Source organism: Cetorhinus maximus, chromosome 10 (genome assembly GCF_964194155.1).
Source record: "Cetorhinus maximus chromosome 10, sCetMax3.hap1.1, whole genome shotgun sequence".
In the NCBI taxonomy this organism is placed as follows: Eukaryota; Metazoa; Chordata; class Chondrichthyes; order Lamniformes; family Cetorhinidae; genus Cetorhinus; species Cetorhinus maximus.
The window spans coordinates 22,547,634-22,569,049 of record NC_135888.1 but is presented as its reverse complement, the minus strand read 5'-3'; the positions used below and the strand labels follow the sequence as shown (position 1 = coordinate 22,569,049).

Sequence of the window (21,416 nt, the reverse complement as noted above, 5' to 3'; positions counted from 1 at the left end):
AACAAATGCTGGCCTTGCCAGCGATGCCCGAATCCCATGAACCCATTAAAGAATAGCCAACCTGTGACATGGCATTTTGGAGCAAAGCCCCTCTCTCTGTCCTCTTCCTGCTCCCTCAGGAGTTTGCTGTTGTGAAGTGTGTAGTTGGGCTGGGGAAGTAGGCCACCCCTGGAAATTTCACATGTTGTGTCTCTCCCTCCCCCTCCTTAGTGTGCTGGAGTCCAAAAGGGAAGCAGCTGGCTGCTGGTCGACAGAATGGGACGGTGGTTCAGTACTCACCGGTAAGTTCCAGTGGATTTTTAGCATCCTTTTTCAAATCCCTCCATTTTTTTTGCTCCTCGCTATCTTTGTTATGCTCTCTAGCCCTATAATCCTCTGAGATATCTGCACTCCTCCAATTCTCCATCACTGACGTTAATCGCTCCACCATTGGCACCGTGCCTTCAGCTGCCTGGACCCTAAGCTTTGGAATTCCCTTCCTAAACCTCTCCGACTTTCTCTCCAGCTTTAGGATAGTCCTTAAAACCAATGCCACCTGGCCTATCTTGTGTAGCTTGGTTCTTAAGGGCAATTTGGGGTGGACAACAAATGCTGGCCAATGAATGAATAAGATGAGTGGCAGGGCAGATGATTGGACAATATAAAGAACGGCAGAGAAAGGTTAATCAGGAGAAAGAAATTAGAGTTTGAGAGGAAGCCAGTTAGAAATGTAAAAACGGATAGCGAGAGTTTCGACAAGTATTTAAAAATGAAAAGAGTAAGTAAAGTGAGTGTTGGTCCTCTAGAGAGTGACAGTGGGGTGTTAATAGTAGATAATAAGGAAATGGAGGAAGAAATGAACAAATGTTTAGCTTCTGCGTTCACTATAGAGGATACAAAAAACATTCCAGTAATAGCTGCAAATCAGGAGGTGAACGGGGGAAAGGAACTTGGTGACATTGAAGTCATTAGGGGAATGGTACTGAGCAAACTGATGGAGCTGCGGGCTGGCAAGTCTCCGGGTCCCAATGGACTACGTCCTAGGGTCTTAAAAGAGGTGATGAATGAGGTAGTTGATGCACTGGTGTTAATTTTCCAAAATTCGCTAGATTCTGGAAAGGCTCCATCAGACTGGAAAGTAGCAAATGTAACCCCTCTATTCAAGAAGGGAGGGAGGCAGAAAACAGGAAACTATAGGCGAGTTAGCTTGCCGTCTGTCGTGGGGAAGTTATTAGAATCGATCATTAAGGAGGTTATAGCTGGGCACTTAGAAGAGCTCAAGGCAATTGGGAAGAGTCAGCATGGTTTTGTGAAAGGAAAATCATGTTTAACCAATTTATTGGAGTTTTTTGAAGGAGTAACATGCGCAGTGGATAAAGGGGCACCCGGGGACAGTGCTGTAATCGGGGGTCACGGGGACAGTGCGGTGTGGGGGGGGGGGGGGGGGGCAGTGGGGGAATCGGGGGACCAGGGGGCAGTGGGGGACTCGAGATGCAGGCACAGTGTGGGAATTGTGGATGTGGGGACAGTGTGGGAATTGTGGATGTGGGGACAGTGTGGGAATTGTGGATGTGGGGACAGTGTGGGAATTGTGGATGTGGGGACAGTGTGGGAATTGTGGATGTGGGGACAGTGTGGGAATTGTGGATGTGGGGACAGTGTGGGAATTGTGGATGTGGGGACAGTGTGGGAATTGTGGATGTGGGGACAGTGTGGGAATTGTGGATGTGGGGACAGTGTGGGAATTGTGGATGTGGGGACAGTGTGGGAATTGTGGATGTGGGGACAGTGTGGGAATTGTGGATGTGGGGACAGTGTGGGAATTGTGGATGTGGGGACAGTGTGGGAATTGTGGATGTGGGGACAGTGTGGGAATTGTGGATGTGGGGACAGTGTGGGAATTGTGGATGTGGGGACAGTGTGGGAATTGTGGATGTGGGGACAGTGTGGGAATTGTGGATGTGGGGACAGTGTGGGAATTGTGGATGTGGGGACAGTGTGGGAATTGTGGATGTGGGGACAGTGTGGGAATTGTGGATGTGGGGACAGTGTGGGAATTGTGGATGTGGGGACAGTGTGGGAATTGTGGATGTGGGGACAGTGTGGGAATTGTGGATGTGGGGACAGTGTGGGAATTGTGGATGTGGGAACAGTGTGGGAATTGGGGATGTGGGGCCAGAGCGGGAATGGGAGAATGCGGGGCCAGTGCGGGAATGGGAGAATGCGGGGCCAGTGCGGGAATGGGAGAATGCGGGGCCAGAGCGGGAATGGGAGAATGCGGGGCCAGTGCGGGAATGGGAGAATGCGGGGCCAGTGCGGGAATGGGAGAATGCGGGGATGGGAGAAGGCGGGGCCAGTGCGGGAATGGGAGAATGCGGGGCCAGTGCGGGAATGGGAGAAAGCGGGAATGGGAGAATGCGGGGCCGGTGCGGGAATGGGAGAATGCGGGGCCGGTGCGGGAATGGGAGAATGCGGGGCCGGTGCGGGAATGGGAGAATGCGGGGCCGGTGCGGGAATGGGAGAATGCGGGGCCGGTGCGGGACTGGGAGAATGCGGGGCCGGTGCGGGAATGGGAGAATGCGGGGCCGGTGCGGGAATGGGAGAATGCGGGGCCGGTGTGGGAATGGGAGAATGCGGGGCCGGTGCGGGAATGGGAGAATGCGGGGCCGGTGCGGGAATGGGAGAATGCGGGGCCGGTGCGGGAATGGGAGAATGCGGGGCCGGTGCGGGAATGGGAGAATGCGGGGCCGGTGCGGGAATGGGAGAATGCGGGGCCGGTGCGGGAATGGGAGAATGCGGGGCCGGTGCGGGAATGGGAGAATGCGGGGATGGGAGAAGGCGGGGCCAGTGCGGGAATGGGAGAATGCGGGGCCAGTGCGGGAATGGGAGAATGCGGGGCCAGTGCGGGAATGGGAGAAGGCGGGGCCAGTGCGGGAATGGGAGAGGGCGGGGCCAGTGCGGGAATGGGAGAGGGCGGGGCCAGTGCGGGAATGGGAGAGGGCGGGGCCAGTGCGGGAATGGGAGAGGGCGGGGCCAGTGCGGGAATGGGAGAGGGCGGGGCCAGTGCGGGAATGGGAGAGGGCGGGGCCAGTGCGGGAATGGGAGAGGGCGGGGCCAGTGCGGGAATGGGAGAGGGCGGGGCCAGTGCGGGAATGGGAGAGGGCGGGGCCAGTGCGGGAATGGGAGAAGGCGGGGCCAGTGCGGGAATGGGAGAAGGCGGGGCCAGTGCGGGAATGGGAGAAGGCGGGGCCAGTGCGGGAATGGGAGAAGGCGGGGCCAGTGCGGGAATGGGAGAAGGCGGGGCCAGTGCGGGAATGGGAGAAGGCGGGGCCAGTGCGGGAATGGGAGAGGGCGGGGCCAGTGCGGGAATGGGAGAGGGCGGGGCCAGTGCGGGAATGGGAGAGGGCGGGGCCAGTGCGGGAATGGGAGAGGGCGGGGCCAGTGCGGGAATGGGAGAGGGCGGGGCCAGTGCGGGAATGGGAGAGGGCGGGGCCAGTGCGGGAATGGGAGAGGGCGGGGCCAGTGCGGGAATGGGAGAGGGCGGGGCCAGTGCGGGAATGGGAGAGGGCGGGGCCAGTGCGGGAATGGGAGAGGGCGGGGCCAGTGCGGGAATGGGAGAGGGCGGGGCCAGTGCGGGAATGGGAGAGGGCGGGGCCAGTGCGGGAATGGGAGAGGGCGGGGCCAGTGCGGGAATGGGAGAGGGCGGGGCCAGTGCGGGAATGGGAGAGGGCGGGGCCAGTGCGGGAATGGGAGAGGGCGGGGCCAGTGCGGGAATGGGAGAGGGCGGGGCCAGTGCGGGAATGGGAGAGGGCGGGGCCAGTGCGGGAATGGGAGAGGGCGGGGCCAGTGAGGGAATGGGAGAGGGCGGGGCCAGTGCGGGAATGGGAGAGGGCGGGGCCAGTGCGGGAATGGGAGAGGGCGGGGCCAGTGCGGGAATGGGAGAGGGCGGGGCCAGTGCGGGAATGGGAGAGGGCGGGGCCAGTGCGGGAATGGGAGAGGGCGGGGCCAGTGCGGGAATGGGAGAGGGCGGGGCCAGTGCGGGAATGGGAGAGGGCGGGGCCAGTGCGGGAATGGGAGAGGGCGGGGCCAGAGCGGGAATGGGAGAAGGCGGGGCCAGAGCGGGAATGGGAGAAGGCGGGGCCAGCGTGGGAATCGGGGAAATCTGGGCCCAGTGGGGGAAGGAGACACGAGGCTAGCGCGGGAATTTGGGGAACCCGGGGGACAGCGGGGAAATGGGGACCCGGGGTCAGTGGGGAAGGGGGGGACCCGGGGACAGTGGGGGACCCGGGGACAGTGGGGGACCCGGGGGACCGCGGGGACAGTGGGGGACCGCGGGGACAGTGGGGGACCGCGGGGACAGTGGGGGACCGCGGGGACAGTGGGGGACCGCGGGGACAGTGGGGGACCGCGGGGACAGGGGGGGACCCGGGGACAGGGGGGGACCCGGGGACAGTGGGGAAGTGGGGGACCCGGGGACAGTGGGGAAGTGGGGGCGGGTGCAGGATCTGGGCGAATGTAGGAACCGGTGGGTGTGGGGTCAGTGTATGAACCAGGGCACGTAGGGACATTGTGGGAAGGTGGAGTTAAAGTAGAAGATGTTGTTGAATCGCGGAGTTGGCCCGATGGGGCTCTTACTCCTATTTCTTATTCTTTTAGTTTTTCAACGTGAAAGTGCTACGAGTTTTTCTTTTTCTCTAGGTGCTGCAAGAAAAGAAGGTCATCCCGTGTCCCCCTATGTACACCTCAGATAATCCAGTTAAAGGTAGGAAACGTAGAATCCGAGGATTGCACGCCATTCGGCCCACCTTTCCTTTGCCAGCTCTTCGAAAGAACTATCTAATTAGTTCCACTGCCGATTCCTTTCCCCATAACCCCGCACATTCCTTCAGGTTTTCATTCCAATTCCTTTCTGAAAGTTATTATTGAATCTGCTTCCACTGCCCTTTCAGGCAGCGCCTTCCAGATCAGGACTTGCCGCTCAAAAAAAAAATTCTCATCTCCCTCCTGATTCTTTTGATCATCATGTTCTGGCGTAGACTCGATGGGCCAAATGGCCTCCTCCTGTGCTATAACGACCCTGATGTTAAATCCGTGTCTTCTGGTTACTGCACTGCCAGTGGAAACAGCTCCTCCTTATTTACTCTTATCAAAACCCTTCATACTTTTGAACATCTCTATTAAATCTTCCCTTCACCGTCTCTGCTCTAAGGAGAACAATTCCAGCTTCTCCAGGCCCTCCATATAACTGAACTCCCCCATCCCTGACAGCATTCTAGTAAATCTCCTCTGTGCCTGCTCTAAGGCCGTGACATCCTTCCCCAAGCGTGGTGCCTAGAATTGCGCACACTGCTCCAGCAGGGGCCTAACCAGTGAGTTATAAAGTTTTAGCATAAAACCCGGATCCTGTATGTTTTTTTAGCCATATCAACTTGTCTTGCCACCATCAAGAATTTGAGTATGTAAACTTTTTGGTGCTGGAAATTGTCGCTTTAAAATTGTATCACTTAGTTTATATTGCCTCCCCTCATTGTTCCTCCCAAAATACGTCACTGTTAATTCAACATTTAATACGCGGCGTTATGACAGAATGCAGACTCTGGGGACCTCTGGTGGCAGAAATGAGTTGTGCAACGCTGCAGTTTCTTAGCTTGTAAATTTGCCCTGTAGCATTTTTGTTCTTTAAATCCCTAGAGAATCTTGGTTTTGGGGCCAGTGCCTTGATTCAGTGAGAAATCAGAGATGTCCAAAGTAAAGCCCTGCAGTGACTTTTGAAACAGGAGGAGGCCATTCAGCCCCTCGACCCTGCAATGCCATTCAGATAGATTATGATTGTCCTGCATCTGAAATCCCTTTGCTCTGAATCTCTTATAGACCCTTGCTGAATAAAAATGTATTGACCTCGGTCACAAAAACTCCTTTCACACATTTTAGCCAACATCCTGAATGGCCTACTTCTGCTCCTAAGTCCTATGTTCCTATTATCACTTCCGCTGCACATGGTTTACAATTTTCGACCTGTTTGTAGTGGCCATGACTTCCCAGCAGCAGGTACGAAAGAATGAACTTGCCTTTCAATAGTGGCTTGTCACCACCCCCTGGGCCGTCCCAAAGCACTTTACAGCAAATGAAGTGCAGCCACTGTCAGAATGGTGAAAGATGGTGAAACGTTCAAAGGTTCAAGCTGAATCGGGGGAGTTTTTAATGACTGTGATCTCCCAGTTAGTGACCTAGCATACACATTGGCTGTAACAGGGCACTTGTATTCTCTGCCACTGGGGATATTGCTCCTTTCCCATAAGAGTTCAGGTGTAGACACTCCAAGTAATGCTTTCAATGAAAAACAAGAGGGTTGTTTTGAAATAAAAGGGCTTGCCTAACGGAATGCTGATGCCTCCCTGCGTCTGGGTTATTTTGACAGTCCGAGTGTTGGATTTTTCTTGCTAAGATTGCACCTTTTCCTTTGGCAGTGTTGGATATCTGCTGGATCAGCACGTACGTTTTTGCTGTGGCGTATGTGGCAGCTGACGGGTCGCTGGAGAGTCCGCCCGAGCTCCTGATCGTTTCCCTGGCGGTAGGCCCTCTGTCTTTAGCCATGCTGTGAATTTTCACAACAAGTCACGTGTATAATCCTCTAACAGGAACACCTCACACATTCTACTATGTTAATGGCAATTGTGCGAATGCATGTCGTTTGCTCAGCTAGCAGATTCAGAGGTAGTGGGTTCAGGTCCCACTCCAGAGACTTTGAAACAAGTGCAGGCTGACACGCTCTTTGCAGTACCAAGGGGTTGCTACACTCTTTGACATGCTGTCTTTCTGATGAGACTTTAAGTAGAGGCCCTGACTGCCCTCAGCTGTCACAATTTTGAAAAGTAGCCAAGGCGTTCTCTGCAGTGTCCTGGTCAACATTCTTCACTCAACCTATATTGGTTATATATAAAAAAAAATCTAGTCCTTTATCAAAGTGCTGTTTGCTGATCCTAAACCCCATTGCAACCTTGGTTCAAGCATGGGCAAAAGAGGTGAACTCCTGAGGTGAGGTGAGAGTGACTGCCCTTGACATCAAGGCCGCATTTGACCAAGTGTCAAGGAGCCCTGGAAAAACTGGAGTCAGTGGGAATCAGGGGAAAACTCTCTGCTGGTTGGAGTCATACCTAGCACAAAGGAAGATGGTTGTGGTTGTGGGAGGAAAATCATCTCAGCTCCAGGACACCACTGCCGGAGTTCCTCAGGGTAGTGTCCTTGGCCCAGCCATCTTAAGCTGCATCATCAATGACCTTCCTTCCATCATGAGGTCAGAAGTGGGGATGTTTGCACACTGTTCAGCACCATTCGTGACTCCTCAGACATTGAGGCAGTCCATGTCCAAATGCCAGCAAGACCTGGGCAATATCCAGGCTTGGGCTGGCAAGTAACATTTGCACCGCCCAAGTGTCAGGCAATGGTCGTCTCCAACAAGAGAGAATCTAACCATCGCCCCATGACGTTCAATGGCATTACTGTATCTGAATCCCCGATTATCAACACCCTGGGGGTTACCATTGACCGGAAATTGAACTGGACTAGCCATACAAGAGCAGGTCAGAGGCGAGGGATCCTGCAGCAAGTAACTCACCTTCTGACTCCCCAAAGCCTGTCCACCATCTACAAGGCACAAGTCAGGAGTGTGATGGAATACTCTCCACTTGCCTGGATGCGTGCAGCTCCAACAACACTCAAGAAGCTTGACACAGTCCAGGACAAAGCAGTCCGCTTGATGGGCACCCCATCCACAAACATTCACTCCCCCACCACTGACGCATCTTGGCAGCAGTGTGTACCATCTACAAGATGCACTGCAGCAACTCACCAAGGCTCCTTAGCACCTTTCCAATCCACAACCGCTACCATCTAGAAGGACAAAGGCAGCAGACACATGGGAACGCCACGATCTGGAAGTTCCCCTCCAAGCCGCTCACCATCCTGACTTGGAAATATATCACCGTACCTTCACTGTCGCTGGGTCAAAATCCTGGAACTCTCTTCCTAACAGCACTGGGTTTACCTACACCACATGGACTGCAGCGGTTCAAGAAGACAGCTCACCACCACCTTCTCTAGGGCAATTAGGGATGGCAATAAATGCTGGTCTAGCCAGTGACACCCACACCCTGAGAATGAATAGTTAAAACAAAATAATTACGGGTGACTAAACTTTACACAGTGCTGGCTTGGCTGTCAAGTGGTTTTGAATGTCTTGAAATTTTATTTTCTTTATTCTTTCATGGGATGTGGGCATTGCTGGCTGGGCCAGCATTTATTGCCCATCTCTAGTTGCCTTTGAGAAGGTGGTGGTGAGCTGCCACCTTGAACCGCTGCAGTCCATGTTGGTGTAGGTACATCCACTGTGCTGTTAAGAAGGGAATTCCAGGATTTTGACCCAGTGACAGTGAAGAAACAGTGTTATATTTCCAAGTCAGAATGGTGAGTAGGTTGGAGGGGAATTTCTAGGTGGTGATGAATTTCTAGGCAGCATCTGCTGCCCTTATCCTTCTAGGTGGGTGTGGTCGTAAGTTTGGAAGATGCTGTCAAAGGAGCCTTTGTGAGCTTCTACACTGCATCTTGTAGATGGTACACACTGCTGCCACTGTGCGTCAGAGGTGGAGGGAGTGAATGTTGAAGTGGGCTGCTTTGTCCTGGTTGGTGTTGAGCTACTTGAGCTGCACTCATCCAGGCAAGTGGGGAGTATTCCATCACACTCCTGACTTGTGCCTCGTAGATGATGGACAGGCTTTGGGAAGTCAGGAGGTGAGTTACTCACCACTGGATCCCCAGCCTCTGACCTACTCTTGTAGAGACAGGGCTCGAAAGGCGCTATCTGAACGCGAGTTTGTTCTTTCTTTAACCACTTGGGCCATTGTGAAAAACCTGGCAGAATATTTAGCAGTGATGTGGGAAATGGGCCGGGATTGCAGGGAAAATGAGGGTTGAGGCTGCGGAGGGATTTCTAAGCAAATTAAAGGAACATCTATTCCCAAAGGAGATGGCTGTTTAACAAGGAATGTGGGTGTTAAACTATGGATGAATTTTTCTTTTAAGAATTGACCATTGCCATCCTGAAATGTCTCCAGGAATTGAATGTCAGTTCTATCTAGCAGTGTCATCTATACAGTTCAATGTGAAAATATTTAGACTTTCACCATAAGAGAACAAGTGAATTTTTTTTTTCAGAAAAAGGATGAGAAACGAGAGGACCAGTTCTTGAATTTTAATGACTTGTGTTTTGGAGTGTCTACGGAGAGGCAGCACCATTACTTCCTGCAATACCTTGAGAACTGGTGCGTTAAGAGTACAGCTTTCATTCACAGTGTGTACAGTAAGCGGCAAAATTGATGAGATCCAGTGCGTAAATCGCACCTTGTGGTTTGGATTCTTCATCCATAAACCTGGGGCGCAACTGGTTCACTTGTCCCTAAATTGTTTTATTTTTTCACTGGGAGCAACATAGCAGAGCTTGACTCTTGACATCCCCTGGCATCCACATGTTCAGGCTTTGCTGAATCACCATCTGGGAACTGTGAAAAGGATAGTGACAGATTTCAAGAGGAGACAGACTTGTTGAACGGGTGGGTGTCTGGTAGATGAAATTTAATGCAGAGAAGTATGAATTGATTCATTTTGGTAGGAAGAATGGGGAAAGGCAATATAAATTAGAGGTTACAGTTCTAAGACAGTGCAGGTATAGGTGCAAAAATTGTTAAAGGTGGCAGGACAGGTTGAGAAAGTGGTCAAAAGGACAAACGGGATCCTGGGCTTTATAAATAGAGGCATAGAGTATAAAAGCAAGGAAGATACGATGAAACTTTATAAACCAATTGTTCCGTCTCAACTGGAGCCTTGCATCCAATTCTGGGCACCACACTAAGTAGGAGGTGAAGGCATTGCCAAGGGCGCATAATGATTTGCCTGAATGGTTACAGCAATGAGGGACTTCAGTTCCGTAGATTGGAGAAGCTGGGCCTGTTCTCCTTAGAGAAACAAAGGTTGAGAGGAGATTTTATTGAGGTTTTAAAAACCATGAAGGGTCTGCATAGAGTAGCCAGAGAGAAACTGTTCTTATTGGTGGAAGGATCAGAGGGGACAGATTTAAAACAAATGCTAAAAGAAGCAAAGGCAACATGAGGAAAATCTTTTTATATAGTGAGTGTTTAGGATCTGGAATGCACTGCCTGAGTGTGTGGTAGAGACAGATTCAGTTGTAGCTTTCAAAAGGGAATTGGATAGTTATCAGAAGAGAGAAAATTTGCAGGGCTACAGTTGTTTGCCACCCCTTTGCCACAGTCCTGGATGAAATCGGCTGACTCAGAGATTGAACTTGCTACCTTCCAACCAGCTGTGGTTCAGTGGGTGGCACTCTCATCTCGGAGTCAGGTTGTGTGTTGGGGTCCACTCTAGATACTTGGCACAGAATTCAGCCTGACATTCTCAATGCAGTACTAAGGGAGCCCTGCACTGTCAGAGGCACTTTCAGCTGAGGCTTCGCTGCTCTCTCAGCAAGATGCAAAAGATCCCAAGGCATTGTTTTGAAGAAGAGCAGGTTAGTCCTCCCTGTGTTCTGACCAATATTTATCCCTCAATCAACATCGCTAAAACAGATTATCTGGTCATTATCTCATTATTTGAGGGAGCTTGCTGTGTGCCAATTGGTTGCGGCAACTCCCACATTTCAACAGGGAAATAGTTTATTGGTGGTAAAGCACTTTGGGACGCCTTGAGATCATGAAAGGTGGCGTATAAATGCAAATTCTTTTTTTTAACCAGCTGGACCATTCAAAAAGCTCAGGCAGAATGGACTGGTTGGGACCCAATGGCCATTTCTGTGCCGTACATCCGATAGAATATTGAGCATCTCTTGTGTAAAATCCATTTCCGAGTTTGACTGACCTGTGGTTCATTTGGCCTGTGAATTATACAGTCTGCCTCATTTAAAAACTAATTCACTGAGAAATGGACTGAGGGTGTCGTGTTGGCCTCACCTGCATTTAAGTTGTGAACAAGTTACTGAGCTGTTCTTAATAAATTAAACAACATTAGCATATCCTCACTGCTTGTGTACATGTGTGTACCATAAATGAACTCGCTCTAAAGCAGTTGTTAATTAAAACATTAGTTTGTCATGAAGTATTCACAGAATAGAAGAACATTACGTTTTGAGGCTTAATGTCTAGAATTTGGCTTAGAGATGCTGACTGACTGCTGTATCCAATTCATGCTGTATTATTTACAGGGATCTTATCCTGGCCTCATCAGCAGCATCCATTGAAGTCAGCATTGTTGCTCGACAACCAGACAAGGTAACACCACTGATTTTCAAAGGCATTTTTAAATGGAGATAATCTATCCATTAATATGAAAAGTGGCTGGAAATGTGGCTATTTGAAGTGTGTTGCCACTGTAGATAGGCCACAGATGGCCAAACTCTAATGGTAGCAATGCAGGTTAATAAGGCCAATAAACAAAGCACAGGGGTTCATATCTACAGGCAGAGGAATTATATCAAACTTGTATTGAGCCTTGGCTAGACCACTCCTGCAACATTGTGTGAACAGTCATTGTCTCCCTATTATAGGAAGGATACAGAGGCACTGGAGAAGGTGCAGAAAAAGATTTACAGAGACGACACCAGAACTGCTGGGTTACACCTACCAGCAAAGACTAAATAGACTGAGGCTCTTTTTTTTTTATATAAAGGAGAAGGCTGATGGGTGACTTGATAGAGACCTTTAAATTTATGAAGGGACTTGATTGGGTAGACAAGGAGACAATGCTTTCAGTTGTTGGGGAAGCCAAAGCGAGGGGCCATAAATATCAGATAGTCACTAATAAATCCATAGAGAATTCAGCAGAAACTTCTTTATCCAGAAAGAGTGGTGAGAATGTGGAACTCGCTACAAAGTGCAGAGGTTGAGGCAAATGGCATTGATGCAGTTGAGGGGAAGCTTTCTGAAAACATGAGGGGAAAAAAGGAATAGAACATTATGCTGTTGAGGGTTAGATAAAATAGGAGTGAGAGGCTCTTGAGGAACATAAGCCATGGTCTCGATGGGCCGCTTCTATGCTGTAAATTTAATACAAGTCTCTGAACATTCTTTGCTTCTCATGTAGGCCAGCTGGGAGCTTTGGGTCCTGGAGGATGCAGCTCGAGCAGAATTTCCTGTGACTGAGAACAGTGATGACACCATGCCAGTTGGTGTTGGAGTCGACTTCACCAGTCAGCAATTAGTCACCATAGGTGAGCGTTTCACTCTTGGTTTATAAATTGATATTTGGGATATACTTATCCACGTGTGATTACCTGTCATTCACCCTACCCTACCCGTTGACGGGGCGAACCGGGGAAAACACCTCTGCACCCCTTATAAACAGTGGCCTTGGGATCTTATATCTCCAACCCGAGAGGGCATGCGAGGTCTTGGTTGAACACTTCATCCGGAAGGCGCCACCTCCCGACAGTGCTGCATTCCTTCAGTACTGGTACTGGGAGTGTCATCCTGGATTTTGTGCTCAGGTCCCAGAGGTATGACTTGAACCCAGAACTTTCTGATTTTGAGGTGACACTGTGAGCCACTGAGCCATACGTGCTGACACAGCGGAGGCTAGATGAGGTGAAATATTTCGTGTTGTAGTGGATTCCCGAAAGTGCTGTTTATAATCAGAGGATGTAGCACATTTTACCAGGTGTGTGTGTGTGTGTGTGTGTGTGTTCTGCTAAACTACAAGTTTGTCTTCCCTTAAAGCTGCAAGGTGTGTATTTTGCTGTGTCCCGAAATGAACTCAGTTACAGAATGGGCTAAGATCCCTTTTGTTATAGCTAGCTAGTTGATTTCTCATGGCGTTGCACATTGGGAGTGGGAAACGAGTGTCACCTTCAGGTAAAACAGGGTTAAAGTGGAAAAGGTATTGGACCAAGGTGTGGAGAGAGAATTCTGTCTCCCATTTTGAAGTAATTTGTTCGTTCTTGTTTTTATATCTTTTTGATTCCTGCGTCCATGTTTACAACTGGAACTGCCTTTGTTAGCTTATGATGTGCTCTGTCAGTGGTGGAGGTGTGAAAAAATTGTCATGGTTAGGAAATAAGTATTACAATGATTTTAACATTCTTAACTTTGTTGTTCAATGCCTCTATGGTCTTGCCCCTCCCTATCCCTGTAACCTCCTCCATCCCCAAAACCCTTCAAAATCCCTGTGCTCATCTAATTCTGGCCTCTTGAGAACCCTGATTTTAATCGTTCCACCATTGGTGGTTGTCCCTTCAGCTATCAAGGCCCTAAGCTCTGGAATTCACTCCGTAAATCTTTCCGTCTCTTTATTTCACTTTCTGCCTTGAAGATGCTCCTTAAAATCTGACTCTTTGACCAGAGTTATCACTGTCTTGTGTGACTTGGAGTCTAATTTTGCTTCAGAATACTCAGGTGAAGTGTCTAGTGATGTTTTACTGTGTTAAAGCTGCTATATAAATATAAGTTGTTGTATGTGAAGGGTAGCAAGTATAAATGTGTGTTTATTGGGAAGGAAATGACTACCCTAAGTGTGCAGGGAAAGCACACACGAGCTGAGATTCCTCTTCGCCTGCGTATTTGATAATTATATGCACCATGGAATCAGTTTAATTAATTCAGAATGAAGTCAGCATAGAATTGAACAAACTATTTGCTTGGTAAAAATCTTCAATTCATTGGGTGTTTTTAACCATCTTAAATGAAATTCATTTGCTCTTTTTGCAGGCAATGAGAAGGTTTTCCCTCCTTGTCCTATCTTAATGTTGCTCTCAACCGATGGAGTTCTTTGTCCATTCCACATGCTCAACTCGATACCTGGAGTGAAGGCAGGGATGAAACCCCCACGATGCCCAAAGCTTGAAGGGGAGAGAGAACCTAAACCGGGTACGGGTTACACCTACATATAACAGAAGAAATACGTAGGATCATAGCTTTCTAAGCATAGAAGAGGGCCATTTGACCCATTTGCAGCTGTGCTGACTCTCTGAAAGAACTGTTCACTTGGTCCTATTCCTTTTTAAGAGCTGCAATTGACATTGCTTCCGTCTCTGTTTATAATGGGTTCAATCCCCACTCCAGTGACTTGTTCCCTTACTCCAAGCTGACACTCCTGGCGCTCTACCGAGGGAGTGCCGCACTGACAAAGGTGTTGTCTTTCAAAAGAGATGTTAAACTGAGGCCCGCGTCTGCCATTTCAGGTGGACGTAAAAGATCCCACAGCTCTATTTTGAAGAGGAGCAGGGGTATTCTTCCAGATGTCCTGGCCAATATTTATCTCCAGAGCTTCACAGACAATCAAGTACTTTCAAAGTGCAGTCACTGTTGTAATGAGGGATACCGTCAACTAGTTTGCTTGCCCACAGGAAGGTCCCACAAATAGCAATTGTTATAGTCCACACCATCTGTTTTTAGTGAGATTGGTTGAGGGGTAAATACGTGCCAGGGCATGGGGAACCACCCTGCTCCTCTTTGAATAGTGCCACAGGATCTTTTACAGCCACCTTAGAGGGAAGAGGGGGCTTTGGATTAACATCTCATTGAAATGGCAGCACCTCTGGTGGTGCTGTGCTCCCCAGTACTGCATTGAAACGCCAGTCTGGATTTTGTGCTCAAGTCTGTGAAGTGGGAATGAACGCACAACCTCCTGACTGAGTGGTGGGAGTGCTACCCACTGAGTGCTGACAATACCATTCAACTAGTGTATAAAAAGCATCCTGTTACTCTCTCCAAGGCTGCTGCCCAGACCTTTGATCATTTCCAGCATTTACTGTTTTTATTTCCGATTTCCAGCATACAAAGTATTCTGCTCAAGCATCTGAAGCTTGCTTATTCAGGATGCATGACTAACTTACCGTGTATGTCAAGGTCTTAGGTTGCGGAGGAGATTTATTAGAATGGTAACAGGAAATTCAGTTATGTGGAAAGACAGGAGAAGTTGGATCTGTTCTGCTGAGAGCCGAAAGGGTTAAGGGAAGAGTTACTTGAGGTGCCCAAGAGAATGAGGGGTCTTGAATAAGTAAATGAGAAGAAACTATATTGTTGGCACATGGATCAGTAACCAGAGAACACAGATTGGAGATAATTGGTGCTGTTCATTCCGATCCACAATGTACAAACATACAAATTAGGAGCACGAGTAGGCCATTTGACTCCTTGAGCCTGCTCCACCATTCAATAAGATCATGGCTGATCTAATTGTAGCCTCAACTTCACATTCCTGCCTACCTCCGATAACTTTGACTCCCTTGTTAGTCAAGAATCTAATCAACCTCTGCCTTAAGAATATTCATTGTCCCTGCCTCCATTGCTGCCCGGGGAAGAGAGTTCCAAAGACTCATGACCCTCAGAGAAAAAAATTTCTTCTCATTTCTGTCTTAAATGGGAGACCCCTGGCTTCCATACTGTGTCCCCTGGTGCCCGTACTGCACAATGTGCTGCACGAAAGGGCAGTGGAAGCAGATTCAGTCATCTCTAAATGGGAATTGGATGAAGGTTGGAAAAAGCACTTGACGGGCTTATGAAGAAAAAGACAGGGGCTGAGACTAATTGGATAGCTCTTTCAAAGAACCAGCACAGGCATAATGGGCCAAATGGCCTCTTTCTTTGCCCCAGGACTCTATTAACCCATTGACTAACCGACCAAATAGTTTATCACATGCTCCTGTTGGAAGAATTCTGATGTTGTATTCAACCAGTGCTTGCTTGGTTTTATATAATTACTGCTTTTCTTGGAAAAAACGTAATATAGTTTATGTTGAGGTGCTTATCACTAACATTTGGCCTTACCTTCCAGCTCAGACATCGATACCTGCTTCCTCGCTGTTGGTGCCATCACGTGCTGCAACAGTGTCGCCACAGGACTCTCCGGTGGTCGTACATCCTCCTCCTTCATTTCGCCCGACTGTTTTACCGGTGATCCTGCCTAGTTTACCCACCTTTTCAAGGTTACAGGTCCAGAGTCCACCTCCAAAAGGTCTCACAAGTTCCGAAGCGAGAGTTGAGTCTGGTTCTTCAACTGACAGCCAAATAGTCGGCGCCCCAACGGAATCGAGGCTCAGTCCAGCAACATCTGCCAAATTTGTTAGGTAAGCCCTGTTCAATACTGCTCCCATCAATCTCGTGGAATTGCATCAAACTTCACAGCACAGAAACAAGCATTGAGGCCAGCTGGTCCATGCCGATGGTTATGCTCCACATGAGCCTGCCCTCACCCCTCTTCATCTCCCCTTACCCTTCTGTAATAAAAACAGAAAATGCTGGAAATACTCAGCAGGTCTGACAGCGTCTTTAGAGAGGGAAAGAGAGTTAACTTTTCAGGCTGGTGACCTTTCATCATAATTTTTCTCTTTCACCCACAATTCCTTTAACCAGCTTAAACACCTGAATTATATACTCGTTAATCTTCAATACCCAACCATGATATCCTTAGACACAGGCTCAGCTACTTGGTGGCCAGTATCATTTGAAGGCAGTTGACTTTCAACTTGGGGCTCTCAAATTTGTAAGTTGCATTGGGTGCGTGATATTGTTTCTTTGGCATTGCAGAGTGGTGAACTTTAATTTATCTGACCAAAGAGTTATCAACCTGAAATGTTAGTTCTGTTTGTCTCTGCATGGATGCTGCCAGACCTGTTGAGATTTTTCTCTCCCCCACTCCTCAACATCTTGCTGTTATTTTAGCGCTCATGCAGACCTTTGCCCTCTGGTGATTAAGTGGGTTGGGCAAAATTCCCGATGGAGTGACCACACGTCTGCATAAAGTAATGGGATGAATGGTCTGTTCGGATTCTGTGCTTTGATATTTAATGGTTCTGGTTGCTTCCCAGGCTTTTTTGGATGATATGTCATGCCTGCTGTGTTCAGTAGTGATGGAGTTGCTCTGCTTTGTAGGTTCTTAGAAACAGGAACAACATCATCCAGTGAGACCGAATCAGCTGCCGAATCAGAGCAGCAAGTACACCCTGGAGAAGTACGCAGCTCATACCCAGGTTCTGCAACTGAGAATACTATTTTATTGAAACCTGCTTTTAGATATTGAAAGTCAGAACATTTATTCTTTCTTGCAATGTTCCTTTCTTTCTTCCCCAAGCAACCTCTGTTTCAGCCTTGATCACATCTCTGCTAACACCACCCTCCCTGCCTGTCTCTGGCCTCCCCCTCCCCCCCTCCACCTGCCTCTGGCCCCCCTCTCTCCCTCGCCCACCCGCTGCACATCTCTGGCCACTCCCCCCACCCCCCTCATCCACCCGGCCCGTCTCTGGCCTCCCCCTCTCACCCACCCGGCCTGTCTCTGGCCTCCCCCCTCATCCACCCGGCCTGTCTCTGGCCTTCCCCTTTCATCCACCTGGCCTGTCTCTGGCCTCCCCCCTTCATCCACCTGGCCTGTCTCTGGCCTCCCCCTCTCACCCACCCGGCCTGTCTCTGGCCTCCCCCTCTCATCCACCTGGCCCCCTGTCTCTGGCCTCCCCCCCTCATCCACCTGGTCTGTCCCTGGCCTCCTCCTCTCATCCACCCGGCCCGTCTCTGGCCTCCCCCTTTCACCCACCCGGCCTGTCTCTGGCCTCCCCCTCTCGCCCACCCGGCCCGTCTCTGGCCTCCCCCTTTCACCCACCCGGCCCGTCTCTGGCCTCCCCCTCTCGCCCACCCGGCCCGTCTCTGGCCTCCCCCTCTCGCCCACCCGGCCCGTCTCTGGCCTCCCCCTCTCGCCCACCCGGCCCGTCTCTGGCCTCCCCCTCTCGCCCACCCGGCCTGTCTCTGGCCTCCCCCTCTCATCCACCTGGCCTGTCCCTGGCCTCCCCATTTCATCCACCCGGCCTGTCTCTGGCCTCCCCACCTCATCCACCCGGCCTGTCTCTGGCCTCCCCCTCTCACCCACCCGGCCTGTCTCTGGCCTCCCCACTTCATCCACCTGGCCTGTCCCTGGCCTCCCCCTCTCACCCACCCGGCCCATCTCTGGCCTCCCCCTCTCACCCACCCGGCCCGTCTCTGGCCTCCCCCTGTCACCCACCCGGCCCGTCTCCGGCCTCCCCCTCTCACCCACCCGGCCCGTCTCTGGCCTCCCCCTGTCACCCACTCGGCCTGTCTCTGGCCTCCCCCCTCATCCACCCGGCCCGTCTCTGGCCTCCCCCTGTCACCCACTCGGCCTGTCTCTGTTGCGTGTGCCTCACCACCAGGAAGCTGAAGATAAACTTGACAGGATAAATGGCCTATTGTTGGTGCACGTCAACTGAACCTTAGACTTGATGCTTTTTATTTCTCGACTGAGGAGTTTAGAAATCAGGCTCTGCCCTAAAGACCCGGCCCGTCTGACCCCTTTCACGGTGAAGAAGCAAGCTGCATGTCCACACAGCCTGGGCCTGTGGGATAATTTCCATGTGGCGCTCTCTTTTGGAGTGGCGTCTGGAGGGATGTGGAAGCCAGTTGGACTTGGTGGGGAGATGGGAGTGGTGAGGGTGCTGGGGAATGGAGGAAAACTCAAATTTGAAAACCATTACAGCTGTTAATTTTCTTTCTTTCTTTCTTCGTGTAGTCGATGCTCGAAATATATTGGGCTCCGCTGCAGCCTTTCCTAATCCCAAGACTTGCCCTACCCAGGTAAGAGTTTGGGTAACACCAGTCATCATGATACAGAATCGCTGCCTATGGGGATCACCTGATGAGCAGGGTCATGTTGCTTTAAAAAAAAACAGATTTAAGCAAAGGGACGGGTTTTTCCTGCAGGTTTGCTCTGACCCACTCAGCTGGGCAGTTCCAAAGGTGGGAAGAGCCTGGGATTTCTGAGTGCTGCCAATCTAGAGCGAGATCCCACAGCAAGCCAGCTCTCTGCCAGACCTTGGGATTGTACATGCCACTTCCACACAGGGAGAAACTGGGTAGACCAGGGGAAACGAGGATTCTCCAGGTGTTTTCTGAGAGGTTTTTTTCCTCCTCTTTTCTCCCCACTCTTGAGATTACTTTGCAGGGTGCCAGTGAGGAAGGCTGTCGGGAGGAGCTAGTACCCCCCGGCCCCCATGGTGCCTACCGGTCGCGGAAGGCCTCTAGCGTACCTGTGGACACCTTGTGCTCCCTCTCCAGGGCCACCTGGCAGCGAACATGGCTGCGGGAGAGGGGCAGGCAGTTGAGTCGGACAGCACCCTCGATGGCCCGCTGTCTGGACCTGTTGATAGCCACGTTGGCCAGGCCCAGGAGAAGGCTTACAAGGTGGTCCTCCTCCTCCCCCCCCTGCTCCCCTCTGCATGGGGTGAGAAAAGATAGGAGCGTGGGGCTGAAGTGCACCCGAAAATTGAGGAGCAGCCCCTTCAAATAACAAAAAAGGGGCTGCAACCTTGGGCACTCTACATAAGCACTCTACATAAACATGGAACATGGACTCCCCTTGGCTGTAGAAAACACATGCAGCTCGGAAGTCTGTGAACCACCTTAACCTACGATTATGTGGCAGTGCTGCATGTTACACCCTCCACGCCAGGTCCCCGATGGAGAAAGGGAAGACTCGCACGTAGGGAGCCCACCACTGGGACCTCCCCGGCTGTCAGATGGTAGAAGAGAACGCCAGGGTGTGCCCTGACAGTGGAGGAAAGCAAGGAAGTGGAGGGTGTACAGCAGCAGGCCACACAGGAAACCTCCCCGTGCTGAATGAGGGAATTTCCATGAGACTGCTCAATTTGTGGGCTTGCGGCTCCCGAGGGAGGTGTCAGGACACTGGACCAGTGTGCAATTCCGCTTGAACGGGGATCTGTTCGGACAGAAGCCCACTGTTCGCTCGAGCTCCCTTGACACCATGAGTGCTGTCAGGTCCGAGCACTACAGTTTTAAGGTCATGGATGGCTTTGGCCACGAGCTGGACATCCACCAACGCACGCAGTGCCCAGTCCCTCTTTATATGTGTTCAAGATACTTAAAACAATCAATGCGCTCCACCTGTTATCCTTAACTGTAACGAGACAATTTACACAATATTAACACCAGTTCGTTATGAATTTAAATATTTTGTGTTATATGTTGGTCTTTTCTCTTCAGAGCTCCGCCACCTTGGAACTGTCCGTATCTGATTTGGAGAAACAACTGCAACAGTATCCAACCTTAGACCCCGTCATGGTGGGAATCATGGAAGAGGTGAGAGCAGAGTGTGTGAAATGTCTGGTGAAAACCTCCATTCAACAGGAACTCCAGCAACTTATCAGTTAATGTTTCAGTATCGGTCTGCTTATAGTTTTTCACCTTCGTCAGCTGCTGACTGCCCAGCATTTTGGACTCCATGACCCCAGTGTTCATCAGCTGAGAAAATGGCTGAACAAGCTCAGCCACATAGCCAATTCAGCAGCTTTGTCATTCGAACATAAAGCTTTGTAACTAACTCACACAAAGAGCCATTTACCTATCACCCTGATTCGTTAACCTACACTGGTTCCCGGTTTGACGACACCTCAGTTTTAAAATTCCCATCCTTGTTTTCTAATCTCTGCATGGGCTTGATCCTCCCTATCTCTGCAACCTCCCTCAGCCCTACAATCTTTTGAGACCCCTACATTCCTTCAATTCTGATCTCTTGCACGTCCTCGATTTTCGTCGCTGTACTGTTGGCAGCCTTGCCTTCAGCTGCCTGGGCCCTAAACTTAGAAATTCCTCCCCTAAATCTCTCCACCTCTCTCTCCTCCTCCACTCTTCTCCCTAAAATCTAACCTTTTGACCATGCTTTTGGTCACCTGCCCTAATGTCTCTGTGTGGTCATGTGACAGATTTTATTCAACACCCTTTGTGAAGTAATTTGGGATGTTTTACCATGTTAAAGGCGCTGTAGAAATACAAGTTGTTAGTTATTAAAATGAATTGTTCTAGTGTTTTATAAGAACGAACATTAATATAGTGCCTTCAACAGAGGACACCTTAAAATCTTTTACAGCCAATGAAGTACTTTTTGAAGTGTAGTCACTGCTATAATGTAAGAAACGATGATTTGTGCACAGCAAGATCCTACAAACTGCCATGTCGTAACGAGCAGTTTCTGATGTTGGCCATGTGATAAATATTGGCCATGACACTGGAGTAAAACCCCTTGCTGCTGTTCAGAATAATACCATAGGATCTTTTGTATCTCTCCGAGAGGACAAATGAGACATTGGGCTAATATGTCAACTGATAGACAGCACCTCTAACAGTACAGCCCTCCCTCAATATTGCTCTTAAGAATGTGCGGCTCCCTCAGTTCTGACCCTCTGGCAGCGCGGCGGCTCCCTCAGTACCGAGCCCACGGCAGCTTGGCGGCTCCCTCAGTTCTGACCCTCTGGCAGCGCGGCGGCTCCCTCGGTACCGAGCCCCCGGCAGCACGGCGGCTCCCTCGGTACCGAGCCCCTGGCAGCGCAGTGGCTCCCTTGGTACCGAGCCCGCGGCAGCGAGGCG

The 21,416-nt window shown here is 50.4% G+C and overlaps 1 protein-coding gene across 1 annotated transcript in view; it reads left to right on the top strand.

Annotated features, from left to right (window-relative positions):
• Nucleotides 1-21,416, top strand: part of nup214 (nucleoporin 214) — a 127,513-nt gene that overhangs the window by 11,724 nt on the left and 94,373 nt on the right. Inside the window, exons 5-15 of the mRNA XM_078551278.1 lie at nt 211-281; nt 4,678-4,741; nt 6,447-6,550; nt 9,190-9,296; nt 11,246-11,312; nt 12,124-12,250; nt 13,743-13,901; nt 15,811-16,102; nt 16,908-17,005; nt 18,547-18,611; nt 20,037-20,132. Coding sequence (XP_078407404.1) covers nt 211-281; nt 4,678-4,741; nt 6,447-6,550; nt 9,190-9,296; nt 11,246-11,312; nt 12,124-12,250; nt 13,743-13,901; nt 15,811-16,102; nt 16,908-17,005; nt 18,547-18,611; nt 20,037-20,132 — 1,250 coding nt within the window. The remainder of the gene's footprint in view (nt 1-210; nt 282-4,677; nt 4,742-6,446; nt 6,551-9,189; nt 9,297-11,245; nt 11,313-12,123; nt 12,251-13,742; nt 13,902-15,810; nt 16,103-16,907; nt 17,006-18,546; nt 18,612-20,036; nt 20,133-21,416) is intronic.